Here is a 23,731-nt window from a genome sequence, read left to right on the forward strand (position 1 = left end):
CTACAAGAGAGGTTTAAATTCACCTGTTTTTCATTTCTCGTCGTAAATAGGATTCAAGACATTTTATCCACATGAGTATGTGATGTGTAGTATGAAGTTTTAAAAAAAAAAAATGTTTTTTTTTTATTTGTCAATGTCAACATGTCATTCTTTTAGTTGATTGACGATGTCACGTGCGAATAAATTTATTTCACGTTTTTTGTTCCCCTCTTTATGAGAAAAAGCAGTGGTTTCTATCACTGCTTAATGCTTGTTATTTGATTGGCTCACAATTTTTCTTTGCTCCTTGTTAGCACGTGGATAGGTCACATAACGATAAAAAAAAACATGGATGTCACATTTTTCATGAATGTATAATTATTTCACATCCAAACGTTTCAATTTAATTTAATTTTTTATTGATAAAAGAAAAACTGGTCTTGAAAATTTTATATGGTAGCCGCCACTTACGAATTAATAATTTAGCACTAAAACCATACGATAATTATGAATCTATTTTTATATAATATAAAATTCCTTTTCGTTGGCTATATAAGGGCCTGCATACGAAAATTGATATAACTACATAGCATACAAAGTTACAGGTTTTACTCAAATTACTCCATTCTGTCACCTAAACCCAGAAAGAGAAGAATCACTTGGAGGAGAAACTAAAGATGTTTAGTGTTAAGGAATTAGTTGAATCAAGTACTACGATGTCTGTTCCCTCCAACTACGTTTGCCATAAAACCCCCGAAGATTCCATGTTGTATTATGAGACGGAGAACATTCCAACAATTGATTTTCACCAACTCACCTCTTCCAATCCCAATGAACGCTCTAAGGCAATCCAACAACTAGGCGATGCATGTCGTGATTGGGGTTTCTTTATGGTATTTACATGTTTAAACCTCAAGCCTTATATGCATGTTTTAACATGTCCACTTGCATGTTGGAGTTCCTTCCTTTTGTTGACTTTGAACTGCTTATATAGGTAATCAATCACGGTGTATCGGAGACACTAAGGGAGAAGGTGCTTAGGGAAGGTCAGAGCTTCTTTGATCTGAGCAAGGAAGAAAAAATGGAGTTCGCAGGAGAGAAGATACTTGATCCAATAAGATATGGGACAAGCTTCAATGTCATGGTGGACAAGGCACTTTTCTGGAGAGATTATCTCAAATGTCTTGTTCATCCTCACTTCAATGCTCCTTCTAAGCCTCCTGCTCTTAGGTACTCTTCTCCCCACTCTTTCTTTTCTTACCTAAACTTTCTCTCATATCAAACTACACCAACTTCTATCATTTTTTTTCTACTGGAAAAACATATATTTATTCTATTAAATACAAGTTCTTCTATAGTTCTTCTAACAATTTTTTAGCCCTGCCTTCCAAAATAAATTTTGGAATTTTGGACATAATAAAATAATGAAAACCCTCTGCTATATGTCCGACTTGCACCACGTAGTACAGCACTACTATTGGTGGACAAGAAAAGTTCTTAAACCTAATGGGAGACAAAGAAGTGTGCGATATGTACCAACCTACATAATAGGAGTACCCCATTTTCTATTTTGGAGTTTTTGAAAAAAAATATTGTTATTTTTAATGTTATCATTAAAGTAGTTATTATAAAATCAGATGGAGGTAGTATTAATTATAGATGTCACATAAATAATATTTTTATTTTATTGATAATACATTATAAAAAAAATACTAAAAAATAAATAATTTTATAAATAAAAAATAATTAGTTACTATATTAATTAAGTTAGATATTTTTTTATAAATTAAAAAAATTTATTAGTATCTAAACTAATTTCTATAACTAATACAAATTTATAAACTATTTATAAATTTGTATCTAACATTATTTACCAAAGTTATTACTTTAGATTCTAAATTAGTTTTTATAGTGATTAATTTAGAATTTAAAGTAATTAGTAGTTAAAATCGTGATTATTAATGTTAAATAACAATTTAAAAATTATTTTATAAATTTTTATTGGTAATAAAAAATATTTTAGATACCAATAGTTTTTTAGCTTTTAAAATAATATCTAACTTAGTCAATGTCTATTATATGGTCGACATTTTCTACTATTCACCAAATATTATTGTCCGTCTTCTTCTTTAAAATTTGATAAATTCTCCCTCCACCTCCATACCTTCTTCCTACACCTCCATTTTAATTGTGAAAAATCGATTTTAACCTTTGTAGAAATTTTAAATAACCCTATATGAAGCATAACCTCATTTTTAAATAACCTCAACTCCACCTCCGCACCCTCATACCTTCTTTCCAATTGCATACCTTTATTCTAGCTGCAATGCGTTTGAGAAAACAATTTCATCATTTGAGTGTTTTTTTCATCATTTGAGCGTGTGTAGGAGAGTTGACAAGAAAATTCATTGTATTCAATTTTTCTAATTCAAAGATAAAAAAAAAATTGAGTTTTTTACTCCAATTTTGTACCTTCCTGATGTTTTTTTTGAGTTTTATGACTTTCAAAAAAAATTTGAAAAAAAAAATAAGGAAAAGAAAACTAAGTCACCACAACTAAGTCACCATAAGAAAAAAAAATTAAAGTAATTGTGAAAGATATACATCTCAATTAAAGAAGAATTTTGATTTTAAAGTAGTTGTGAAAGATGTACATCTCAATAAAGAAGAAAAAGAAGTATCACGGGATGTCATTGAAAAGGTGGAAGTCTCACTTTTTATTGTGCACTATAATTTGTAATATAGTGGTCGATGCAATGATTTAAGATTTTGAAATAAGTATTTTTTTAAATATGTAAAAATAATTTCATAGGTTAAGTTAATTTTTTGAGTTATAATTATCGAAAAAAATCTTTACTTTTAAAAAAATATAAAAATTAGAGACAAAAGAATTTAGGGTCCCAAAACCATGATTTCCCATTTTCTTGTACAATCTAAGAGTTAGGCCATTTGGTTCTCTCAGCCGAATTCCATCCAACATCTGAATAAAATTGTTGAATTTGTTAGCCTTGATTTTGGAGAATGAGAGAAGACAATTCTTGTGCTAATGACTTAGTTAGCCTTGATTTTTTTTAGATAAAGCTTTATTTGTTTGGTTTCATAACATAGAGATTGTATAAGAAAATTTTGTTTTTTCAATCATTGTTTTTGCGTTGAATGGTTGCAGGGAAACTGTAGAGGAGTACATGAGAAAGGGTAAAGAAGTGGTTGAAGAGTTGCTGAAAGGAATATCTCTAAGCTTAGGGCTTGAAGAAAACTACATACACAAAAGGATGAATGTAGAGTTGGGGTGCAAGGTGTTTGTTATCAACTATTACCCACCATGCCCTAAGCCTGAACTTGTAATGGGTCTTCCTGCACATACAGACCATGGGCTTCTCACTCTTCTGCAGCAAAACCAGCTTGGAGGGCTTCAAATTCAACACAAGGGCAAGTGGATTCCTATCGACCCCTTACCCAACTCCTTACTCATCAATACTGGGGATCACATGGAGGTGAAACAAAATTCATTCCCTATTTTTGCATGCACTTCACTTTCAGCTTTGAGAAAATAATGAATGTGCAATTTTTGTGGTCAGATACTAACGAATGGGAAATACAAGAGCGTTGTTCATCGTGCTGTAGTGAACACAAAAGGCACTAGAATCTCCGTTGGCACTGCACATGGACCCAATCTTGACACCATAGTGGATCCTGCGCCAGAGCTGGTAGGAGATGATAATCCAGCACTATATCGTTCCATCACGTACAGAGATTACATACTGCTTCAGCAAAACAATGAACTCGATACAAAGACTTGCTTGGAACGTATTAGGATCTGAATCAAATTAACAAACTCCTACCATCAATTAGGCAACATCCATGACGCAATTCTTGTATCTGAATCGTGCTTCTGTTTCATCGTTTAGTTTTTGTTTTGATTGATGTACTAGGAATGTAATATGTAGCTGAAAATGGATGCGCCAACCTGCGACAGATAATAAATAAATTCACTTCATGAAAACAAGCCGAACAGCTTGAAGTATTGGATATGACAACCTAAATATATATATTATAACAATAAGACATATAAAAAAATATGTCTATTTTTAATTATAAAAAATATTATCTATGTTATCAAACAATGAGAAGAATGATAACAATTTCATTCTAACTCTTCCTGTTTGTAAGAAACATATAAGTGAGATAAGATTTTTCTCTTTTCTCTCTCCTCCGAAGGGTTTTGGTGTTGCCAGGGTTTGTGTGGGTAGTTGTTCATTCTCCAACTTAGTGGTGGACGGTGGTGGCGCAGGGTCATAGGTGCTGGTCGGTGGCAACATGGCAGTCTACCGAGAAGCTGGTGGTGGCGTAACGACTCTCTACGTCTGCATCCAAGGTGTATTCTTTCCTTAAATTTCTTCTTGGAAATTCTATTGCACACAACCAAAGTTGCCACATTTTTCATGTAATCAGTTCTAATTTGTGGTAAAGTCACGATTTTTATCGAAATTTGTGGTAAAGTCACAATGTTTATCAACATTTGTGGCAAAGTCAAGATTTTTAGGTGGTGCGACTTGTGAGACGGTGGTGGCTGGCGTGGGCTGGTCGGTAGCTTGTTAGCCTTTGAGAATGGCAAAGGGCTCTACGGGTTTCCTCATCCCATGGGCTTGTTTGATGGATCGAGAAGTGTTCCCTAATAAGAAAGTGTCTTCTATGCCAGGACAAAGGGATACTTTTGCTTAGGCTTTGGGAAATACATGTGACATTCCTTTGTCTCAACTACCTACTCCTTGTATTAAGGGAGACATGGTTGTTTTCCGGGTTGATGAGGTAGATTACTTGGCTGGTCTTGAGGATTGCAAGACTCATTTACATGGTTGGATTATTCTATCTAAGGGGGGTAAACCTCTCACACACATTGATTTAACTAAAAAGTTGCATCTGGTATGGAAGACTCTTGGACCTTGGAAAGCAATTCCTCTTGGGAAGGGTTTCTATGAGTTTGAGTTCGCTTCTTTAGAAGACATGCGATGAGCCCTCAGGATGAGTTCTTTGCAGTTATCTCCTGGTTTCTTGAGATTGTTTGCCTAGACAAAAGACTTTGTTTCCAACTACTATGAAGAGTACTAAAACTCAGGCCTGGGTTAGAATCTACCATTTTCCTTTGGAGTATTGGAGACCAAGGGTGATATTTTCCATCACCAGAGAATTCTTGGTACTCCTTTGCCTTTGGATGATCATACCATGAGAAAGAATAGGGGTTTGTTTGCTAGAGTGTTGATGCATATTGATTTGTTCTCCCCTCTTCCCAATCACCTCTTAGTTGAACATCCAGACTTTTTTTTGTAGCTGATGTGGAATATGAATGACTCCCTCCACTTTGCTCTCACTGTAAGATGATTGGGCATGAGCTTGCTCAATGTCGCGTGATTCATCATCAGGTTCGTGTTCCTGGACCTCAACATAAACCTTCTCAGAAGACAACTCCTAATGAACGGGAACAGGGGAGGGTCACGGTTCCTAAACAACATAAAGAGTATCGGAAGAAAGATCCACAGCCGAAACTCGTGGAAGGCCATATTGATAAATTGACAATTGATGCTCCTGGCTAGGCTAATGCAGGGTCACATTTGGGTCACCTTGCTTCTAATAAAACATATGGAGGGGAGGATGATTTTGTAGATATGCCTCGGATCATGATAAGTCCTCACCCAGGCAGGGGTTGTTCACTCCCAGTTCGGATATTTCAAAACCGGGGATGGTAAGGAATTCACCTGTTGTTATGCAAGCCAAGGGCTCAGAGTCACAACTTGTAGTACATTCAGTTACGACTCTTATTGATAATCATCATGTGGAGGTCTCTGCTCCTATGGTTGTACAATCTCCGTAGCGTCCTACCTCTCCTCAGATGGCTAAATCACCAAGGGATACTAAAGCACCAATTAAGACTCCTATTGATGGTCATCATGTGGAGGTATCTGCTATTGTGATTGTACCATCTCCATCATGTCATACCTCCCCTCGAAAGGCTAAATCTCTTGGGGATGTTTAAAGCACTACTCCCCGATAATGATATGTTGGTCCTACAAAATCACTTTTCCTCTCTTGATGGTTTGGAAACTACAAATGTGGGAGGTGATCCTCATATTAGTGCGTCAATTATTTCGACTGCCATTATTGAATTTAATTCTGACCATATCACTGTTGAAAATTGGGTTGTCTCAAAATTTTGGGCTGATCCTAATGAGATGGAGGAACATGCCAGTGATACTAGGAAGGAAATAGTTCACACTAAAAGAAAAACAAGGAGGACCACCTAAGGAGATTGGTAAATCTAAAAAATTGTTAAGGCAGTTCTCTCTTCAACGTCACAATGAAGGTATCTTCATTTTTCTGGAATGTTAAAGGACTCGGAAACTACAAAATTGTGGAGATGTTGATTAGTTTACTTAAACTACACCCTCCTAGTTTTTCATGTTGAACCTATGATGTCGTACATTGATGCTTTGGATGTCCTTTTCAAATCTGTTAATATGCATTTGGTGGCTACGTTTCCTATTGTTGATAAAGCTGCTAAGCCTTGGTGTTTGTCGGTTCCTAATCTTGTCCAAAATTTCTTGGTCAATGCTCAGTTTATTTTTGTAACTTGCCTTCTTCATGATAAATGCTTTAGCTTTGCAGGTGTTTATGGTGCTAACACATACTTGGTTAGATGATTTTTGTGGAGGGATCTTAGTTTCTTCACAGGGCCTTGGTGTATTCTAGGAGATTTTAATGTTGTGCTCTCGGCAGATGACAACAAAGGAGGATGGCTCCTAATCAGGTTTCTTGTAATGAATTCCTTGATTGGATTAATACCAATGATCTTTCTTGTATCCCTTTTACTGGATCTTGTTATACTTGGTGTAATGGAAGGATATGGTTGCATAGAATTCATAGAAGACTAGGTAGAGCTTTATGTAATGAAGTGTGTATGGATGAATGAGATTCTTGTACTTGTTAGGTTCTTGTTAAAAATTGTTCTAATCATTCTTTTGTTCTTGCTAGTATTGCTAGTAATTCTTTAAGGAAGGTTAGCAATTTTTGTTTCTTTTCTATGTGACTTTAGGAAACTTGATATATGAAGCTTATTCATGATTCTTGGGCTAATAAGGTTGTTAGTTGTCCTATGTTTATTTTGCAACATAAGTTAAAAAGGTTGAAAATTGAGCTTCGAGAATGGAATAAAAATTCTTATGGTAATGTTCACAATGCAGTTCTTCTTAAGCAAGGTCTCCTCCTTGGTATTCAACAAGTTTGTCTGATATTCATGGGCTTATCTATCAAGAAAACATTGCTAAGGAGGAGCTTGATCATGCTATTCACTGTCCATATTTGTTTTGGAAAGAAAGGGCTAAGATGTTATGGTTTAAAGATGGGGATCGAAATACATCTTTTTCCATGATGTGGTCAAGAGGAGAGATAACTCTAGTGGGATTCATCGTCTACAGATTGATAATGAGGTTATTGGGGATCCTAAACTCATTGAGGATCATATTTTGAACTTTTATAAAAATAATTATGATGAGTCTATTTATAATGTTTTGGATACAAGTAATATGGAAGATTTTATTGGTACTTATATTCCTGAGCTAGTTTCCTCTAAGGAGAATATGATGTTGATTAAATGTCCTGCCTTTTTGGAAATCAAGAATGTTGTTCTTAATCTTAATGGTAATAATGTTCTTGGTCCTGATGGTTTTTGGTGGTGTTTTCTATCATTCTTGCTGGGAAATTATTGGGACGGATGTTTGCAATGTTGTTCAACAGTTTTTTAAATAAAACTTGGTTCTCCTTGGAATGAATAATATTGTGGTATCTCTTATTCCTGAGATTCAGGATGTTGATTCCATTAAAGATTACATGCCAATTGTTGTTGCTAATTTCAAATTTAAGATTATTTCCAAGATACTAGCGGATAGGCTTGCACTTGTGGCTTGCTAGAATCATTTCTACTAATCAATATGGGTTTGTGCAGGGTAGACAGATTCATGATTGCATTGGTATTGCTTCTGAAGCTATTAACATGCTTTTTAAAAAGGTTAGAGGAGGTAATGTGGCTTACAAAGTTGATACTCATAAAGCCTTTAACACTCTGAGTTGGAAGTTCTTATTATTAGTTTTGACACGCTTTTGTTTTCACCCCTAGTTTGTCGTCTGGATTAGTACAATTCTTCGTTCAGTTATGCTTTATCAGAATAAATGGCAATTTGGTGGGTTTTTTTCCTTGCAGTAGAGGTGTCAGACAAGGTGATCCTTAGTCTCCTTTACTTTTTTGTCTTGTAGAGGAAGTTTTTAGTAGAGGTATCTCTAAGCCTGTGAATGATAAGAAAATTCTATATATGGCTAGTCCGCAAGGTTATCTCATTCCCTTTCATATTTTATATGTTGATGACATATTTGTTTTCTATATGGGAGATAATAAGTCTCTTAGAAATTTGTGTTTTTTTTTTCTGATCAATATGTTAATAATTCTAAAAGTAGTTTTTTCACCATGGATAATTCTGCAAGATTTGTCACCAAAGTTCAACGTATTCTTTATTGTAGTCATGGTTGTTTGTCTTTCAATTATTTAGGAGTGTCTATCTTTGTTGGTATTCCAAAGTGTCGATTTCTTCAACCTTTGGCTGATAAAGTCAAATTGAAGCTAGCATCTTGGAAAGGTAAATCTCTTAGCATGATAGGTCGAATTTAGTTGATCAATACGGTGATTACTGGATTTCTAGTTTATAACTTTAATATGTATAAATGCACTATTTCACTTCTTAAGCAAGTTGAACAATGGTGTCAAAATTTTATTTGGACTGGTGATATTATGAAAAAATGCATAGTTACCGTGAATTGGGATATGATTTGTTCTCCTCTTGAGAATAGGATTTTGAAGATTATTAATCTTCGTCATGAAAATAATGCATATCTTCTTAAGAACTTTGCTTATAGCAACAGGCCTTGGTCTTTTCTCCTGAAAGCCAGGGTTCTTAAATCAAAATACGAGTTTAGAATGGTTTATAGATTCTCATCTCTTTGCCCTGAAATTAAGCAGTTTTATTCTACACTTCTTGGATTGTTGGTACATGTACTTTTATTAATTTGTGGAATAATAAATGGTGTTCTACTACTTCTTTAACAAATATTGCAGGGTTATCTGATGATGCTAGCATTCCGGATATAGTCTCTCAATTTTGAACAGGTTGTAATTGGAATATTCCTTTGTCTTTACAATAGATGTCTCATATTTTTAATCATATCATGGTTAGGGAGGAACAAGATATTCCTAATTGGATTTTAGATTAGTCTGGTGGTTTCACTCTTAAATCAGCTAGGACTTTTTTCTTGGAACCAGGAGTTCCTTGTGATTGGGGTAAATTCATTTGGTCTTCAACTATTATGCCTTCCAAAAATCTAGTACTCTGGAATTTTTTTCATTGGCGACTTCCTACAAATAAGCATATTCAAAATAAAGGTTTGCATATATGTTCATGGTTAGTACATTTGGTATCTCTTCCAATTAGACAAAGTGTAATATGGATAGATGTAGCAGTTGATGTTTGGAACGATTTGAAAACTAGATATTCCCAAGGTGACCTTTCTAGGATTTTCGATTTGCAATCAGAGACATCTTCTTTGAGTCAGAATGATTTATCAATGACCGACTATTTTACAAAACTCAAAATCATTTGGGATGAGCTTGATAATTTTCAACCTAACCTTATACATGTTTGTCAAAATAAGTGTTCTTGCTCTGTAGCTTCTGATATTAGTAAAAGAAAATGTGAGGACCAAGCTATGCAATTCCTATGAGAGCTTAATGATCAATTCAGAAACATTCGGTCGCACGTTCTCCTTATGGAACCGGTACCACCTATTTCTAAATTTTTTTCTCTGGTGGCTTAGCAAGAACGTCAATTGGCTAGTAACTTTTTTATTCCGAATATTAACGATACTAGTGCCAGTCGTAATCCTGCTATTACATGCTCTTTCTGTGGAATATTTGGTCATACTGAGAATATCTGTTTCAAAAAAGTGGGTTTCCCAAATCAAGAAAGTAAGAATTTTAGGTTTAGTGGCAATAGGAAGATTTGTACCTATTGTGGTAAGAGTGGTCACACCATAGATACATGTTACAAGAAGCATGGTTTTCCTCCGGGTCATAACCCGCCTAATAGTAGGACAACTCCTTTACTTAATGCCATTTTAACTGATGATGTTTCTTTTGAGAATTGTCAGCAATAACAGGTAAATGGAGACATGCGCTCTATCTTCACAGCTCAACAATGTCAAGTTCTATCTGCATTGATCAAGCAAAATATAACCAATATTATTGCGAACCAGCCCCCAGTACAATTAAACCAAGTGGCCTTTTTCACTGTCAATGAAGATCATAAGGATTCTCCAACTGGTAATGCTACTTTCTTTAATCTCTACACTACTATTAAGGGCTCTTGAATATTAGATTCAGGAGCAACTGATCATGTTTGCACTTGTTTATCTGATTTTACATCATATAAAAGTATAAAACCAGTTCTTATTAGTTTGTCGAATGGTCTTCGTTTTTACACCAGTTATTCTGGAATTGTTGCTTTTAGTAATAAATTTTACCTTACCAATGTCTTATATGTGCTTGAATTTACCTACGATCTTGTTTCTACCTCTAAACTTGCTTTAAATTTGAACTGTCATTTGATATTCTCATCTAAGGATTGTGTGATACAGAACAATCTAACGAAAAAGAAGATTGGTACAGTTGAGGCCAAAAATGGCTTGTATAAAAGTATAACAAAAACAAATTTTAGGTGAATTTTTCAACCGTTTTCATGTTCCCTGAATAATATTTTTATTTTTGTATAATATTTAAAATTGAAAGTTTATTTCTTGAATTTCTACAACTTACATGTGACAAACAAAAAATTAAAGAAAACATTTTGTATAGAAAGAAACCCATTACTCAGTTTCAGAAGAAGATTTAACTTATTGCATCTCAAACCTAGTGTGAACATCGTATACAGCAAAATAGTATAGGGAAATAGTATACAGCAAACAATACCTACATAGTTTTGTTTTGTGGTTTTATTTGTTCGTGTCTTTTGCTCCTAAAAGAACATTAAAATTCACATCATTTTTTTTAATTTACACTGATCATTTTCATTTTTTTTTATTTGGTTCAAATTTTAGAACTAATCTTAATTTTGTGAACGTGATTCTTACTATTATATTGTCTTTTTTATCCATTCCTGGAATTTTGATGGGATGATTATTCTCCCAGTGCAAAATCAAAAGTCAATAACTCTGTTAGAACAGCTTCATAGTTTTTACAGGACTAAACTTGATGTGTTCAATTACTTTAACTTGCACAATCCTTTTTTTAATATATTTATTTCTTACTAAATTTCTATCTAGCAAATAATTCAAATGTCCTTCAATTCTTATGAGCCCAGATATTTCATCACTTTTTGAAAGTCTAATTAAAATGATAATTCATTTATTACAAAGTACGAGAGAGAGGTAGCAAGAGTTATAGCAGTTTTTTTAATCAAAGCTGAAGTTAACCAAATTTGAAATGCAACATGTTTAAGCTTGAAAGGCAAAGTAAGTTACTTGTAATGCTGAGACACTTCCCAAACCAGCTTATCCATGAAATGACATTTCTTGTCAAATCCCCAGCCTGGGTGGATCTGCATCATATTTCAGACCAAGCATAAATAATTTTGAGCATTACTCATTTACAGAAAGAATCATATCATATACTGCACATAAAGCATCCAAAACAAACAACAGGTTTTTAACCTTCCGAGTTCCATTGTAGTTCGTTTCAACATAAGAAAACTACTTTAAATTGAATATATAACCAGCTAAGCAGTGACCCTAACCAACCACTAAATATCTCATTGTCCATCATTAAATTCAATCATTTAGTTAATACTTTCTTCTTTCTTCTGCTGTACATAATTTCTTTAAGTTAGTAAATTGTTTATTTCTTCCAAAGAGGTGACTGCAGCAGCCACACGAATAACAAAAACAAAAAGTTACAAACATACCATTTTATATATGATGCCCACTGAAATAACAAATAAAAACAAAACTAGGTGAACTTTTAGAGCACTGCAAAAGAATAATCCAGGAAATTTTCACAAGTCCTAACTTTTCAGTTATAATCAATCTCTTGTGCGAAGAAAATTGTTAGCACACAATTTTATGCTTGTAATTTTAATGAAGAATCTGCAGTCAGATGTGGATAACAGAAGGATTATAAATCAATCCCAGGACAAGGAAATTAATGCCAAACTCAAGAAAACAAAATCCTCAACACATCAATATTTGGACATTAGATTTATTCACCATCTGCATCATCTCTAACATATGGCCCTGTATCATCTGAAGCATCTGCATCCATGAATCAACCAAGCCTTTCATCCATATCCCTCCCTCTGTTCCTCTTCCTGTGCCTCGGCCAAGCCCACCCCTCTCTCTAAACCCTCTTCCTCTTCTAGTGCCACCTACATCATCCTCCCCTTGTGACAAAAAGTTCCGTGCATTCCATTTATAAAAGGAACCGTCGTCTTCTAACTTGTTCTTTCTTAACCTTTTCTACATGGAAGAGCTTCCATCTACTAAAGTCCTAAAAAAACCATTGTAACTTTTGTATTATAAAGGATAATGTTAGAGTTTTATCAAAAAGGTCACGACCTCATGTTCACATATTTTATTGTTGTACTAAAAGAGATATGTGTAAGGTGTGCTTTTTTTCTTTTTTTTTATCTCTGTTGTATCTTTTCTTCAGTTGACAGTATCATATCAAATATACTAACTTTGACGGTACCAAATATAAAATATACTAGTTTTTTACAGTATCATATCATATAAAAAAAAATGTCCATAATGAATGATGAATCACTAAATATCACCTGATAGAACTAGGAAACAATGTCACTTAATCTCAAAAAAGCAGTTCTTCATACAAATTAATTAGACGTAGATGCAGTCTCGAACTGTGATTTCATCAAACATGACCAAGATTCAAACCACACATTACTATTTAAAGTTCTCTACATTGTTTACAGACAAGCAGTCATGCAAAAATACCATATGGAAGAAATCAAAATTCTGCAAGTTGTGGACGAACCCCTTAGACATACAAACATGGGCAGACTTATACACTTGAAAATTTGAAGTTCGAAATGTAATGTGTTGCAGCTGGGTCAGTCGGGCATGTAATGTATGTTGAGTTAGTATCCGATCCAGTACATTGGATTCAATGTCTTCATCCTGAGGTCGTTTAATATTACCATTCACAACTATAATCAAAGTCCAAACAGTGACATAATACTTACCTTCAACAGGAAAAAGATTGTTCATATCACAGACAAACGACAAATATATTAAGACAAACAATCAACTACTTTAGACCATTTAAATCAACTACCTTAACTTTGAAGAACTGTAAACACTGCCTTGCCTTCCCTTGGACTTTTAACATTTCTCAAGTACTTGGCAATTCACGGTGATACAGTGATGGAGCGGGAAGGGGAAGAACGCAGAGAAAACTAGGAAAATAAGAGCTGGGAAAGAGATATAACAGAATAGAAAAAAAAAACAACTTTTTAGGATAAAAATAACAAGAACATGCATACTCTCTTAGTCTATAGTATAGTGGGATATATAATACCCTTTGAAAAGTTATTTGTCCTAATAAAGAGTTGTGCTGAAAATATAGAAAAGGTATAACAAAATCCTATGAGCAAAGGGAATCCAATCCCCACAAAGGACAAAAGAAATCCTTTTAGATGTAGTTATTTAACCGAATGGGTCTAGATACCCTTCTAATGGGCCTTATGGTTGTGAGTCCAGGATCAATAGTCGACCCCTGCAGAGTAACCTTGTCCTCAAGGTTTTAGATGAATAAACTTGGTAAAGGAGTTGTGGTGGATGACACGGTGGGATAGGAACTAGGGGTGCGGAAGGTAAAATGGGGTGGTGTGGTTATTGTTGGGTTATTATTGAGAGCGGATGTTGGTGTTTGGGGGGAGAAGGATAGGGCCACGTTGGATTTTTTTGTGGGTGCTTGTTTGGGGAAAAATTGTTGGAATATTTGATGTGGTTGGTGGTTGGTGGGCCAAAGTAATTTCTTTGGTGTGGGGGTAGATGTGAGAGGGTGGGAATATATTAGGAATGTGTGTTGAGTTTGGTGCGGGCTTTTGGGTCACGTTGGGGTGTGGTGTTGGCAAAGGGGGTTGAGGGTGGGTTGCAGAATGGCATGGAAGCCCAAAGGAAATTGTTTGGAATGGGAAGGGTTTTGGAACGTTGGAAATGGGTGTTTGCCAACTACTTGTATTAAATGTTGCACGGAGTCACGTGAAGGTGTTGCAGAGTGTTGGTGATGTGGCACAATAGACTGGGACATCTTTCTTATGAAAAATTGCATGTTTTGAGATCTATATACCCTTATATTTCTGTTCAAAAACTATATTTGTGTGATACTTGCCATAGAGCAAAACAAAGAAAACTTCCTTTCACTTTAAGTCATTCCAATACTTCTAATATCTTTGAAATTTTACATATGGATATTTGGGGTCCTTGCTCTATTATTTCTATGCTTGATTTTCGGTATTTTTTAACTATTATGGATGATTTTTCTTGTTATACTTGGGTCATTCCTATGTGCATGAAATCTTAAGTGAGAACTCACATAGTTAGTTTTTTTATCTTATGTTGAAAACCATTTTCACACCACTATCAAAACTATACGTTCTGATAATGGAGTTGAGTTTGCAATGACTAATCTGCTTTCTTCTAAAGGAATTATTCATCAAAAAAATTGTGTTGAAACACCATAACCAAACGATATTGTAGAACGCAAACATCAGCATATTCTTAATGTTACCCGTGCTTTGCTTTTCCAAGCCAATTTACCCCCCATCTTTTGGCATTTTGCTGTTTTACATGTTGTTTTACTTATTAATTGTATTCCAACCCCTTTACAGAACATGACTTCTTATGAAAAGTTACATGGTTCTCTTTATGATATTTCTTCTTTGCGTGTTTTTTGTTGTCTTTGTTACTCCAACACTATTACTTCGCATAGAAAGAAACTAGATGATAGATATGTATCTAATATTTTTTTTAGGTTTTCAACCTCATACTAAAGGTTATCTTTTTCTTAATCTTCGAAATCATAAAATTGAGATCTCAAGACATACTATCTTTTATGAAAATTTCTTTCCATATAAATTGAAAGATGATAAAAATGAGAGTCCCAACAATTTATCTTTGCCTATTCCACAATCTTATAATTCAAACTATGATTTCTTTTATGATACTCAAAATACTGCTATTGAGCCCATGATACCCACTGAAAATACGGATAATACTCCACCAAGGAGATTAACTCGGGTCAAGAGAGCTCCAACTTAACTTGAAGATTTTCATACTGATTTGCTATCTGCACACACTGTAACTTCTAAGTATCCCATTAACAATTTTGCCTCATATACTGTTTTATCTTCTAATTTTAAATGCACTATTGCTTCTTTTTCTTCTTCTATTGAACCCCACAACTATGAGGATGCTTCCGGACATGACTACTGGAAAAAGGCAATGGAAGGCGAACTCGAAGCTCTCTCTTCTAACCAGACATGGATACTTGTGCCTCTGCCATCAAGAAAGAAAGTCATTGGATGTCGATGGATTTACAAAATAAAACACAAATCCGATGGCACGATTGATCGCTACAAAGCACGTCTCGTCGCCAAAGGCTACACACAACTTGAAGGTCTTGATTTTCTTGACACCTTTGCCCTTGTTGCAAAGCTGACCACCTTGCGGCTTCTTCTTGTGTTGGCTGCATCTCATAACTGGGATCTCGAACAGTTGGACTTTAATAACGCTTTTCTTCATGGAGATCTTCTTGAAGAGGTCTACATGAATCCACCACCTGGAGTTGTTGTTCCTAATCCACACTTTGCCTGCAAACTACAACGCTCCCTCTATGGTCTATGACAGGCTGGCAGACAATGGTACGCCAAATTATCCAATTTTTTACTTAATAATGGTTATATTCTATCTGCTGCTAATCACTCATTATTTTTAAAAACTAATTATAATCACATCACTGCTCTTCTTGTGTATGTTGACGACATCGTTCTCACGAGGAATAATACTGAGGAAATCACCCACATCACCACTCTATTGCATCAACACTTTAAAATAAAAAATCTGGGCGATCTTACTTTCTTCCTAGGTCTAGAAGTAGCCAAAAACAACACTGGAATCCACCTCTCACAACGTAAATATACCATGGACCTTCTCCATGAAACAAGAATGCTTGAATGTGCTCCTATTCCAACACCTATGGTCCATTCTTCACCTCCTTCAAGCACTCAAGGTATCCTCTACCTGCTGCAAAATCATCATCATGCCGCAGATTGATAAGATGACTCATTTATTTAACAAACACAAGACCAGACATTGCCTTCAGCATGAACAAGCTTAGTCAATTTGTCTCAACACCCACAACAGTTCATCACCAAGCTGCCTTTTGAATTCTTCGATATCTCAAGAATGCCCCTGGTAATGGCATATTTCTGTCAGCAAGCACACCTCATCTCAAGGCATACAGTGATTCAGATTGGGCCACTTGTCCCGAAACAAGAAAATTTGTCACTGGTTTTTCTACTTATCTTGGTGAATCTCTCATTTGTCACTGTGTGTGGACTGTGAATCCTCTTTCTAGCTAGTTGCTTAGAAGCATTAAATGGAAAAGTGAATACTCCTAGCAATAATTAGTATGTAAAGGTAGAGAATGCAACACCAAAAGTAGTAAATCAAGCATTAAAATATAAAAACATAGTGCTCTCAAATTTCATGCAATTTGGCCTCACCCCCACGGGAATAAAAATGCGAGAAATGGAATACCAAAATTGGCCAATAAAAAACGGTGCCTCCACATGTAGAAAGCGGAAATGTAGCACTTTATGTAGCTATCAATCTAAATAAGAAGCTACACTAGCATTGCAGTAGCACGGGAACCGCTGACAGTGAGAGCATTGTAGCACTCGTCATCTGCAAACCAATCAGAACCCGAGCCATTGTAGTATGAGTATGCATTTATATGTATCTATACACATTCAAAACAGAGAATAAAACCGTGTCATAGTGGGAAGGCAACGCAATAACAAATAACACAAACATTTCAAACAAAAAGCGTGAATGAACAGAAAAACGAAGAAAGAAAGAGAAGAAAAAAAAAAACTATGGATCCAACCACGGGCTCAACATGATGCTGACCCGATCATTACATTTCTTGAATTGAATACCAGATTATAGAATCTTGAAGTTTAAATCCGGAATTTTATCAAACTTAATTTGGAATTCTACAATCTGATTTGTATTTTAAATTTATAAATTGGATTGTATAATCAGATTACAATCTTGAATTTGATTTGAGCTTCCAAATTTACAATTCAGTATTTAATTCAATAAATGAAGGTGTTATGGATTGACCAATCAGGTATAAAATATCATGAGCATATTTAGTATTTGAAAATTAAATGGAAGTGCAGAAAGAACAAATGGAGGTGCAGGGACAATTTGCCGTTTTTCGGCTTCTTCTTCTGGCCTTGTTTCTCTATAGAATAGGGCTAATTCTCCTGCATCAGATCAATTTTGATATGCACCCCCATTTCTTCTTAAACCCCAAATTATCCTTGTCATCTTTTCCAGATTTTTATATCCAGAATGAAAAAAAAACTTTCAGATTTTAGCATCTAGAAGACATTACTTTGCTGTGGACTGTGATATTTGGAAGGCACATTTCCGTTTCGGATTTTATATCCAGAACAATGTTATTTGTATTGTGGATATAAATATATGAAAAATAAGGGTAAAACAGACATTTTTTTTGTAGTGTTGAGTGTAGGTCATAATTGATCTGGTGGTGCAGGGAGAATTAGCCATAGAGTAGCTCAAGCAGTGGGTGGATGAATGTCTAAATGCAGAGAAAACTGGGGTGCAATTTGTGGGTCTGTTAGTGTTTGGGGGTTCTCAGAATGGTGTCCAAAATGGACTAGGCTCAAAATCTCTCTCTTTTAAAAAAAACGAAAATGGGCTGACCCCAAAATCATTTCTATTTTTATACTTTTTTTTTGAAAAACGAAAATAAAAATAAATAAATAAACAAATAGAAAGAACTAGCACATACTTTTATTTTAAATTGTTTATTAGAATGAAATTTTCAAATTTCTTAATTTTCCAAAAGATTTTACATTTTTAACTTTCTAGTTTTCTTATTCTTATATTTTAATTTTATTTGTTATTATTTTTATTAAAACTCTTTTAAATTTGAATTAGCAGGATAAAATTGGGTGTTGACACTTTAGAATTCATATAGGGTCGTAGAATGGAGAGTATTGATGGAGACAAGAATAGACGGTGGCGATGTATACAAGACCACCATGGAAATTGTATTCATTTGTGAGATAAGGAAGTTAAATGTTGTACTTCATTTTCTAGTACTACTTGATGGTTCCGGCGTGCTATCAAGTTCTTCCTAAACTAATGTATCTGTTAAAAAACGTGTTAACTCCCTGCAAATTGCGCACATACATCCAATTTATCCTTATTTTCTGCAAAGGAATTTGCTTCTTCTACGTTAACCCAATTCTAGTTTTGGCTAGTAGCTGTATAAGAACCACGTACCATAACACTCCATGTGCCAAGTTGGCTTCTGCTATTAAAAAAAAGTATGACACCATATCAAACAAAACATTCCCACTTTATAACTTATTTTAATAATATAATAATATATATTAATATTTTATATTCAAATATAAAAAAAAAAATATAATTAAAATAATAATATGATGACATGTGAAATAAAAGTATTTTTTTAAGTGACAAAGTAGTCTTACTCATAAAAAGTGTCAAAATGAAAATAACAATAATACCTTACACTGGTATATTCATTTAACACTTATAAAACCTTTTTTTATTGGGTGCTGATATACTGATATTATTAATATATTGACATTATAACCGTGAAAACATACATTTTATACATTAATAAATTAATTTTTTTAATTTTATTTTTTAATTCAAAATATTATTATATTATTATTAGTGTTTGTTAAGTGTATATATGGTATTAAAGAAACTTTTCTCCTTTGCATTAGTATTCTTATCTACTCCGGATTAGGTTCCTTATCTATATAAAACCCTATAACTGAGATGTAACTAGGCAGCCTTCTACCAAACTTGCTCCATTCTGCCATTCATACCGAGACGGAGCATTATCAGAAGAAACTAACAATGGTAAGTGTTAAGGAATTAGTTGAATCCAATTGTATGAGGTTGGTTCCCTCCAACTACATTAGCCTTAAAAGCCCCGAAGATTCCATGTTGTATGAAACAGAGAATATTCCCACCATTGATTTTTCTCAACTCACCTCTTCCAATCCCATTGAACGCTCCAAGGCAATCCAACAACTAGGCGATGCTTGCCGTGATTGGGGTTTCTTCATGGTATTCTCGATCATATTTAAGCTTAAACCTTGCATCTTCTGCATATTGGAGTTTCTTTCCTCATGCATGCAACTTTTGTTTTAATGCTAACTTTGAACTTCTTTATATAGCTAATCAATCACTGTGTGCCGGAGACACTAAGGGAGAAGATTCTTAGAGCAACCCAGAGCTTCTTTGATCTGAGTGAGGAAGAAAAAAAGGAGTACGCAGGAGAAAAGGTGCTTGATCCAATAAGATATGGGACAAGCTTCAATGTCATGGTGGACAAAGCCCTTTTCTGGAGAGATTATCTCAAGTGCCATGTTCACCCACACCTTCATGTCCCCTCCAAACCCCCTGGTTTTAGGTATACAAAACAAAGATAATATATTTATTTTATACAAAGCAAATCTTATCTACATTTTCTACAAATCTTATTTACATTTTCTATTGTTCCCTTTACGTCCAATAATACACAACTTAAAAATTTAGGTCAAATATAATTTATATAATTTTTCTTATTTAATTCCCTTAGTCACTTTTTTAATAATAAAATGGTAACGGAGATCTAAGTTACTAAACAAACAATACTTAGGGATGACAATACTAAAAGTGTGAGGCGGACTCACTAATCTAGCCCCTCCTACATAATCCGTAGTTCATGCGGCCAACACCGGAACGAGACAGATTGGTCCATTGGTTCGTATAAATAAAAATAATTATTTTATTTTTTCTACAAAAAAGATCATATCTCACTCACACATTATTAATCCAGTGTGACCTTTATTTTATTTTATTTTATTTTTAAAAAAAATTATTGTACAAAAGAAAATATATTTTATTTTAATTATCTAAAGAAGTTAATATTGAAAATAAGAGTGGATTTAGTTTTAAGTAAAGTTTTATATTTAAAATTTGTTAATAAAAAAATAATATAAAGATGAGATTTCATTAAAATATTTTGTAACAAAACTTTGATAAAGTACTCTCAGACATTTACATACATATAGAAGAAAAGTATATGCAAAATAAAATTTTAATTATTTTTAATCAAGTCTTCTAACAATTCTCATACTTAAATGTCTTTATATTTTTTATTTTAATTGAATGAATTAAAACAAAGATGAAATTTTAATTCCTCAGCAGAAGAAATATTTTTTTATAATTAATTTTTAATTTAAAAAATATTTTTCTGATGCATGCTACCTCTTACATGGGATGACCAGTGAAATGACCTTTGCACTCCTTGTGCGTGACGGACCAACCTGACCCACATTTTGAGGGCTAAACGCGGGACGAGTCAGCACACATTGTTACTCCAATACCTCGGATACGGTAATTGACCCTAGCGATGTTATGTCAACGGACTTGAAGTTGGAGCATTAACGCGGTTTTTGAAAAATAAAGATTCCCTTAACCCTTAACTAGGAAAAAATTATTTTCTTTAAACCTCGACCAAAAGGCTTATTCGAGTACCCCAATAATCGTATATTGTTTAGGACTTGAGTTCACTTGAGCTCAACCAATCAAACTAGTAGAAAAGAATAGGTTTAATGGTTAGTGATTGTTTTGGTGGTTGAATATTGTTTGCAGTGAAACTGTGGATGAATACATAAGAAAGAGCAGGGAAGTGGTTGGAGAGTTGTTAAAAGGAATATGTGGAAGCTTGGGCCTTGAAGAAAACTACATACTTAAAAGGTTGAATGTAGAGTTGGGGACCCAGTTGCTAATTGCCAACTTTTACCCACCATGCCCTCAGCCTGAACTTACAATGGGTCTTCCGGCACACACAGACCATGGGCTTCTAACCCTTCTCCTGCAAAACCAGCTTGGTGGGCTTCAAATTCAACACAAAGGCAAGTGGATTCCTGTCAACCCCTTACCCAACTCCTTTCTTGTCAACACTGGAGATCACCTGGAGGTAAAACAAATCTTATCTTATTTAATATTATCATTCTTTCAAACTTTTCATTTAATGATACTTTTATTTTTCAGTCCTTTTATTGATAATATCAAGTTTCAATTATTCAGAAAAAAAAAAGTTAATACTTAATTGAGATCCATAAAATTGAATTATGTCAGCTAACTTTCTCAAGGGCTTCAAAATTAATTGTTTTCACTTGTATTCAAAGGAAAGAGAACATAAATTATTATTACGAAAAACCATACAACCATTTATTAATTATAAAAGATAATAATTAGTACACATGTATACATGAATAGGAAATTTGGTAAACATGAATCAACATTGAAAAACAAATGAATGAGTATTTTTCTTGTGGTCTCAGATACTGACTAATGGGAAATACAAGAGCGTTCTTCATCGTGCAGTAGTGAACACAAAAGGCACTAGAATTTCCATTGCCACAGCACACGGAGCTCAGCTTGAGACCATTGTGGGTCCTGCACCAGAGTTTGTTGGCGATGATAATCCAGAAGCATACCGTGCCATCAAATATGGAGATTACATTCAGTTTCAGCAAAGCCATGAACTCCACAGAAGGTCCTGCTTGGATCATATTCGGATTTGAATAAGAAATCGTTGAGTACCATTCATGCCTTTCTTGCATCTCGATTATATGTGTTTGTGTTTCAACATTTAGTTTCCATTTTAAAACTTATGTGCTTGGGATGTAATTTAGATAAGTGTAGATGAATATGCATTGATCCACTTCCAGTTATGGTCATGGTTCTCCTTTGGTTCATTTGTCTAAAGTCCATGTCCTGTTCTGCCCGATTAAATAGTTGGACTAGTCTGAGTGGGAAATTTGGTAATGTGTATGCAAGAAATGTAAATCATGGTGCTGTAAAAGAAAATGATATAACCACATAAAATTAGGAAACTTTTACAATCTTGCAAAGATCAAGAGAAGGATTTGGACGGGGACTTTCTAATGTTTGGACCATCCACTAACAATCTTCCAAATATAATCACACAAAATTAGGAAACTTCACGACCCTACAAATATCAAGAGAAAATTTGGATGAAAAAAAAAAAGATATAGCTGAATTGAAGGACATGTTTGTTCAATTCATAAATAATCAAGAAAAAACTAAGAGCAAATATTGAGAAGGTTTGGTAGGAGAAGAGACGATTATGATGATCCTTATTCTCAAAGTGATAGGGTGTTTAGTGGTCATCATAATGTTGACTACTACCAACAACCCTTATGTATCATAAGTCTAGACATCCCACATTTTCTAAGGAATCTAAGGTAGACCTTTCCCCATTCTACGGAAAAAAAAAGTAGAAGATTACATAGATTGGGAGATGAAGGTAGTGCAAATATTTGAGTGCCACCGAGTAGACTAAGAGAGAAGAATGTCCTTGGCTACTCTAACCTTTTGGGGACCAACCACGTATTGGTGAAAAATCTTAGTGAGAGATTTTAGGATTCACAATAAGCCCCAAGTCCAGTACTAGAACAAATTTTGGGCAGTTGTAAGAAAAGGTCATCCCTCCTTTTATGATAAGGAGTTGATGGATAAACACCAAAGACTCCACCAAGAGATATGTTTGTAGAAGAATATAGCAAAAAATTGAGTTGTCGTTGATAAGGGCAAATATTAGAGTGGAACCTAGGATCACCATGGCAATGTTCTAGAGTGGTCTCAATTATGAGATTAGGGATAGGGTTAAGTTGTTTCCATGTCATGACCTCGATGATCTAGTTCAACTATGTGTTAGGGTAGAAATCAGCTTAGTCGAAGGTCTACCACTAAGAAAGACTACCCCCAACACATCATATCTCAAGAAAGAACATAAAAGGGAGGGTCACCCCTCCAAGTCTCAATATGAGGAATCTAGGGGAAAGGAAAGAAAAAAGGAAAAAATAAAGAAAAGGAACAAAATGAAAGGTATAAAAAGGAATTCTCAAAGGAATCTAGGACACGAGACATCCACTACTTTTGTTATCTTTGAAGAGGACATTATGCTTATGAGTGTCCCAATAAGAAATTCATGGTTTTAAAAGACAAAGGCATATAAAGCCAGGACGAATCAACATCTTCATCTAGTGAGGATGAAGTTCTAAAATTTGAAGAAGAAATCCATGTTGAGCTTGAACAATCTCAACGAGAGAACTTATTCACACACGCTACAAAGTTTTTAAAAACATTTGTTCTGTAATTATGGATAGTGGCTTTTGTTAATTTTTGTAGCTCTAGGCTGGTGCACAAGTTGGCTCTAACCACTATACCACATCCAAAAACTTACAAACTTCAATGGATCATGGATGATGGG

The 23,731-nt window shown here is 34.4% G+C and overlaps 2 protein-coding genes and 1 long non-coding RNA gene across 4 annotated transcripts; 2 read left to right on the forward strand and 1 right to left on the reverse strand.

Annotated features, from left to right (window-relative positions):
• Positions 1 to 529: 529 nt before the first annotated feature.
• LOC137823970 (2-oxoglutarate-dependent dioxygenase 19) lies at positions 530 to 3,982 on the forward strand. The gene is made up of 4 exons (XM_068629373.2): positions 530 to 872; positions 974 to 1,209; positions 3,146 to 3,473; positions 3,558 to 3,982. The coding sequence occupies exons 1-4, from the start codon at positions 657 to 659 to the stop codon at positions 3,798 to 3,800; spliced, it is 1,023 nt and encodes a 340-aa protein (XP_068485474.1). The 5' UTR covers positions 530 to 656; the 3' UTR covers positions 3,801 to 3,982.
• LOC137823971 (uncharacterized) lies at positions 3,556 to 12,503 on the reverse strand. The gene is made up of 3 exons (XR_011083199.2): positions 12,334 to 12,503; positions 11,593 to 11,669; positions 3,556 to 3,946 (listed from the first exon to the last, which is right to left on the reverse strand). It is a non-coding gene; the product is annotated as an uncharacterized LOC137823971 (long non-coding RNA).
• Positions 12,504 to 19,161: 6,658 nt separating this feature from the next.
• LOC137823974 (2-oxoglutarate-dependent dioxygenase 19) lies at positions 19,162 to 22,169 on the forward strand. 2 transcript variants are annotated; one of them, XM_090293827.1, is made up of 4 exons: positions 19,162 to 19,299; positions 19,620 to 19,855; positions 21,082 to 21,409; positions 21,777 to 22,169. In XM_090293827.1, exons 1-4 carry the CDS (start codon positions 19,297 to 19,299, stop codon positions 22,017 to 22,019), a joined length of 810 nt encoding a protein of 269 aa, XP_090149953.1. In that variant the 5' UTR covers positions 19,162 to 19,296; the 3' UTR covers positions 22,020 to 22,169. The 2 variants fall into 2 exon arrangements, with proteins under 2 accessions (XP_090149953.1, XP_068485475.1); XM_068629374.2 differs by having other exon boundaries at positions 19,198 to 19,509.
• The last annotated feature ends 1,562 nt before the right edge of the window (positions 22,170 to 23,731 follow it).

This window comes from Phaseolus vulgaris, chromosome 8 (assembly GCF_051622355.1).
Source record: "Phaseolus vulgaris cultivar YP4 chromosome 8, ASM5162235v1, whole genome shotgun sequence".
Taxonomy (NCBI): domain Eukaryota; kingdom Viridiplantae; phylum Streptophyta; class Magnoliopsida; order Fabales; family Fabaceae; genus Phaseolus; species Phaseolus vulgaris.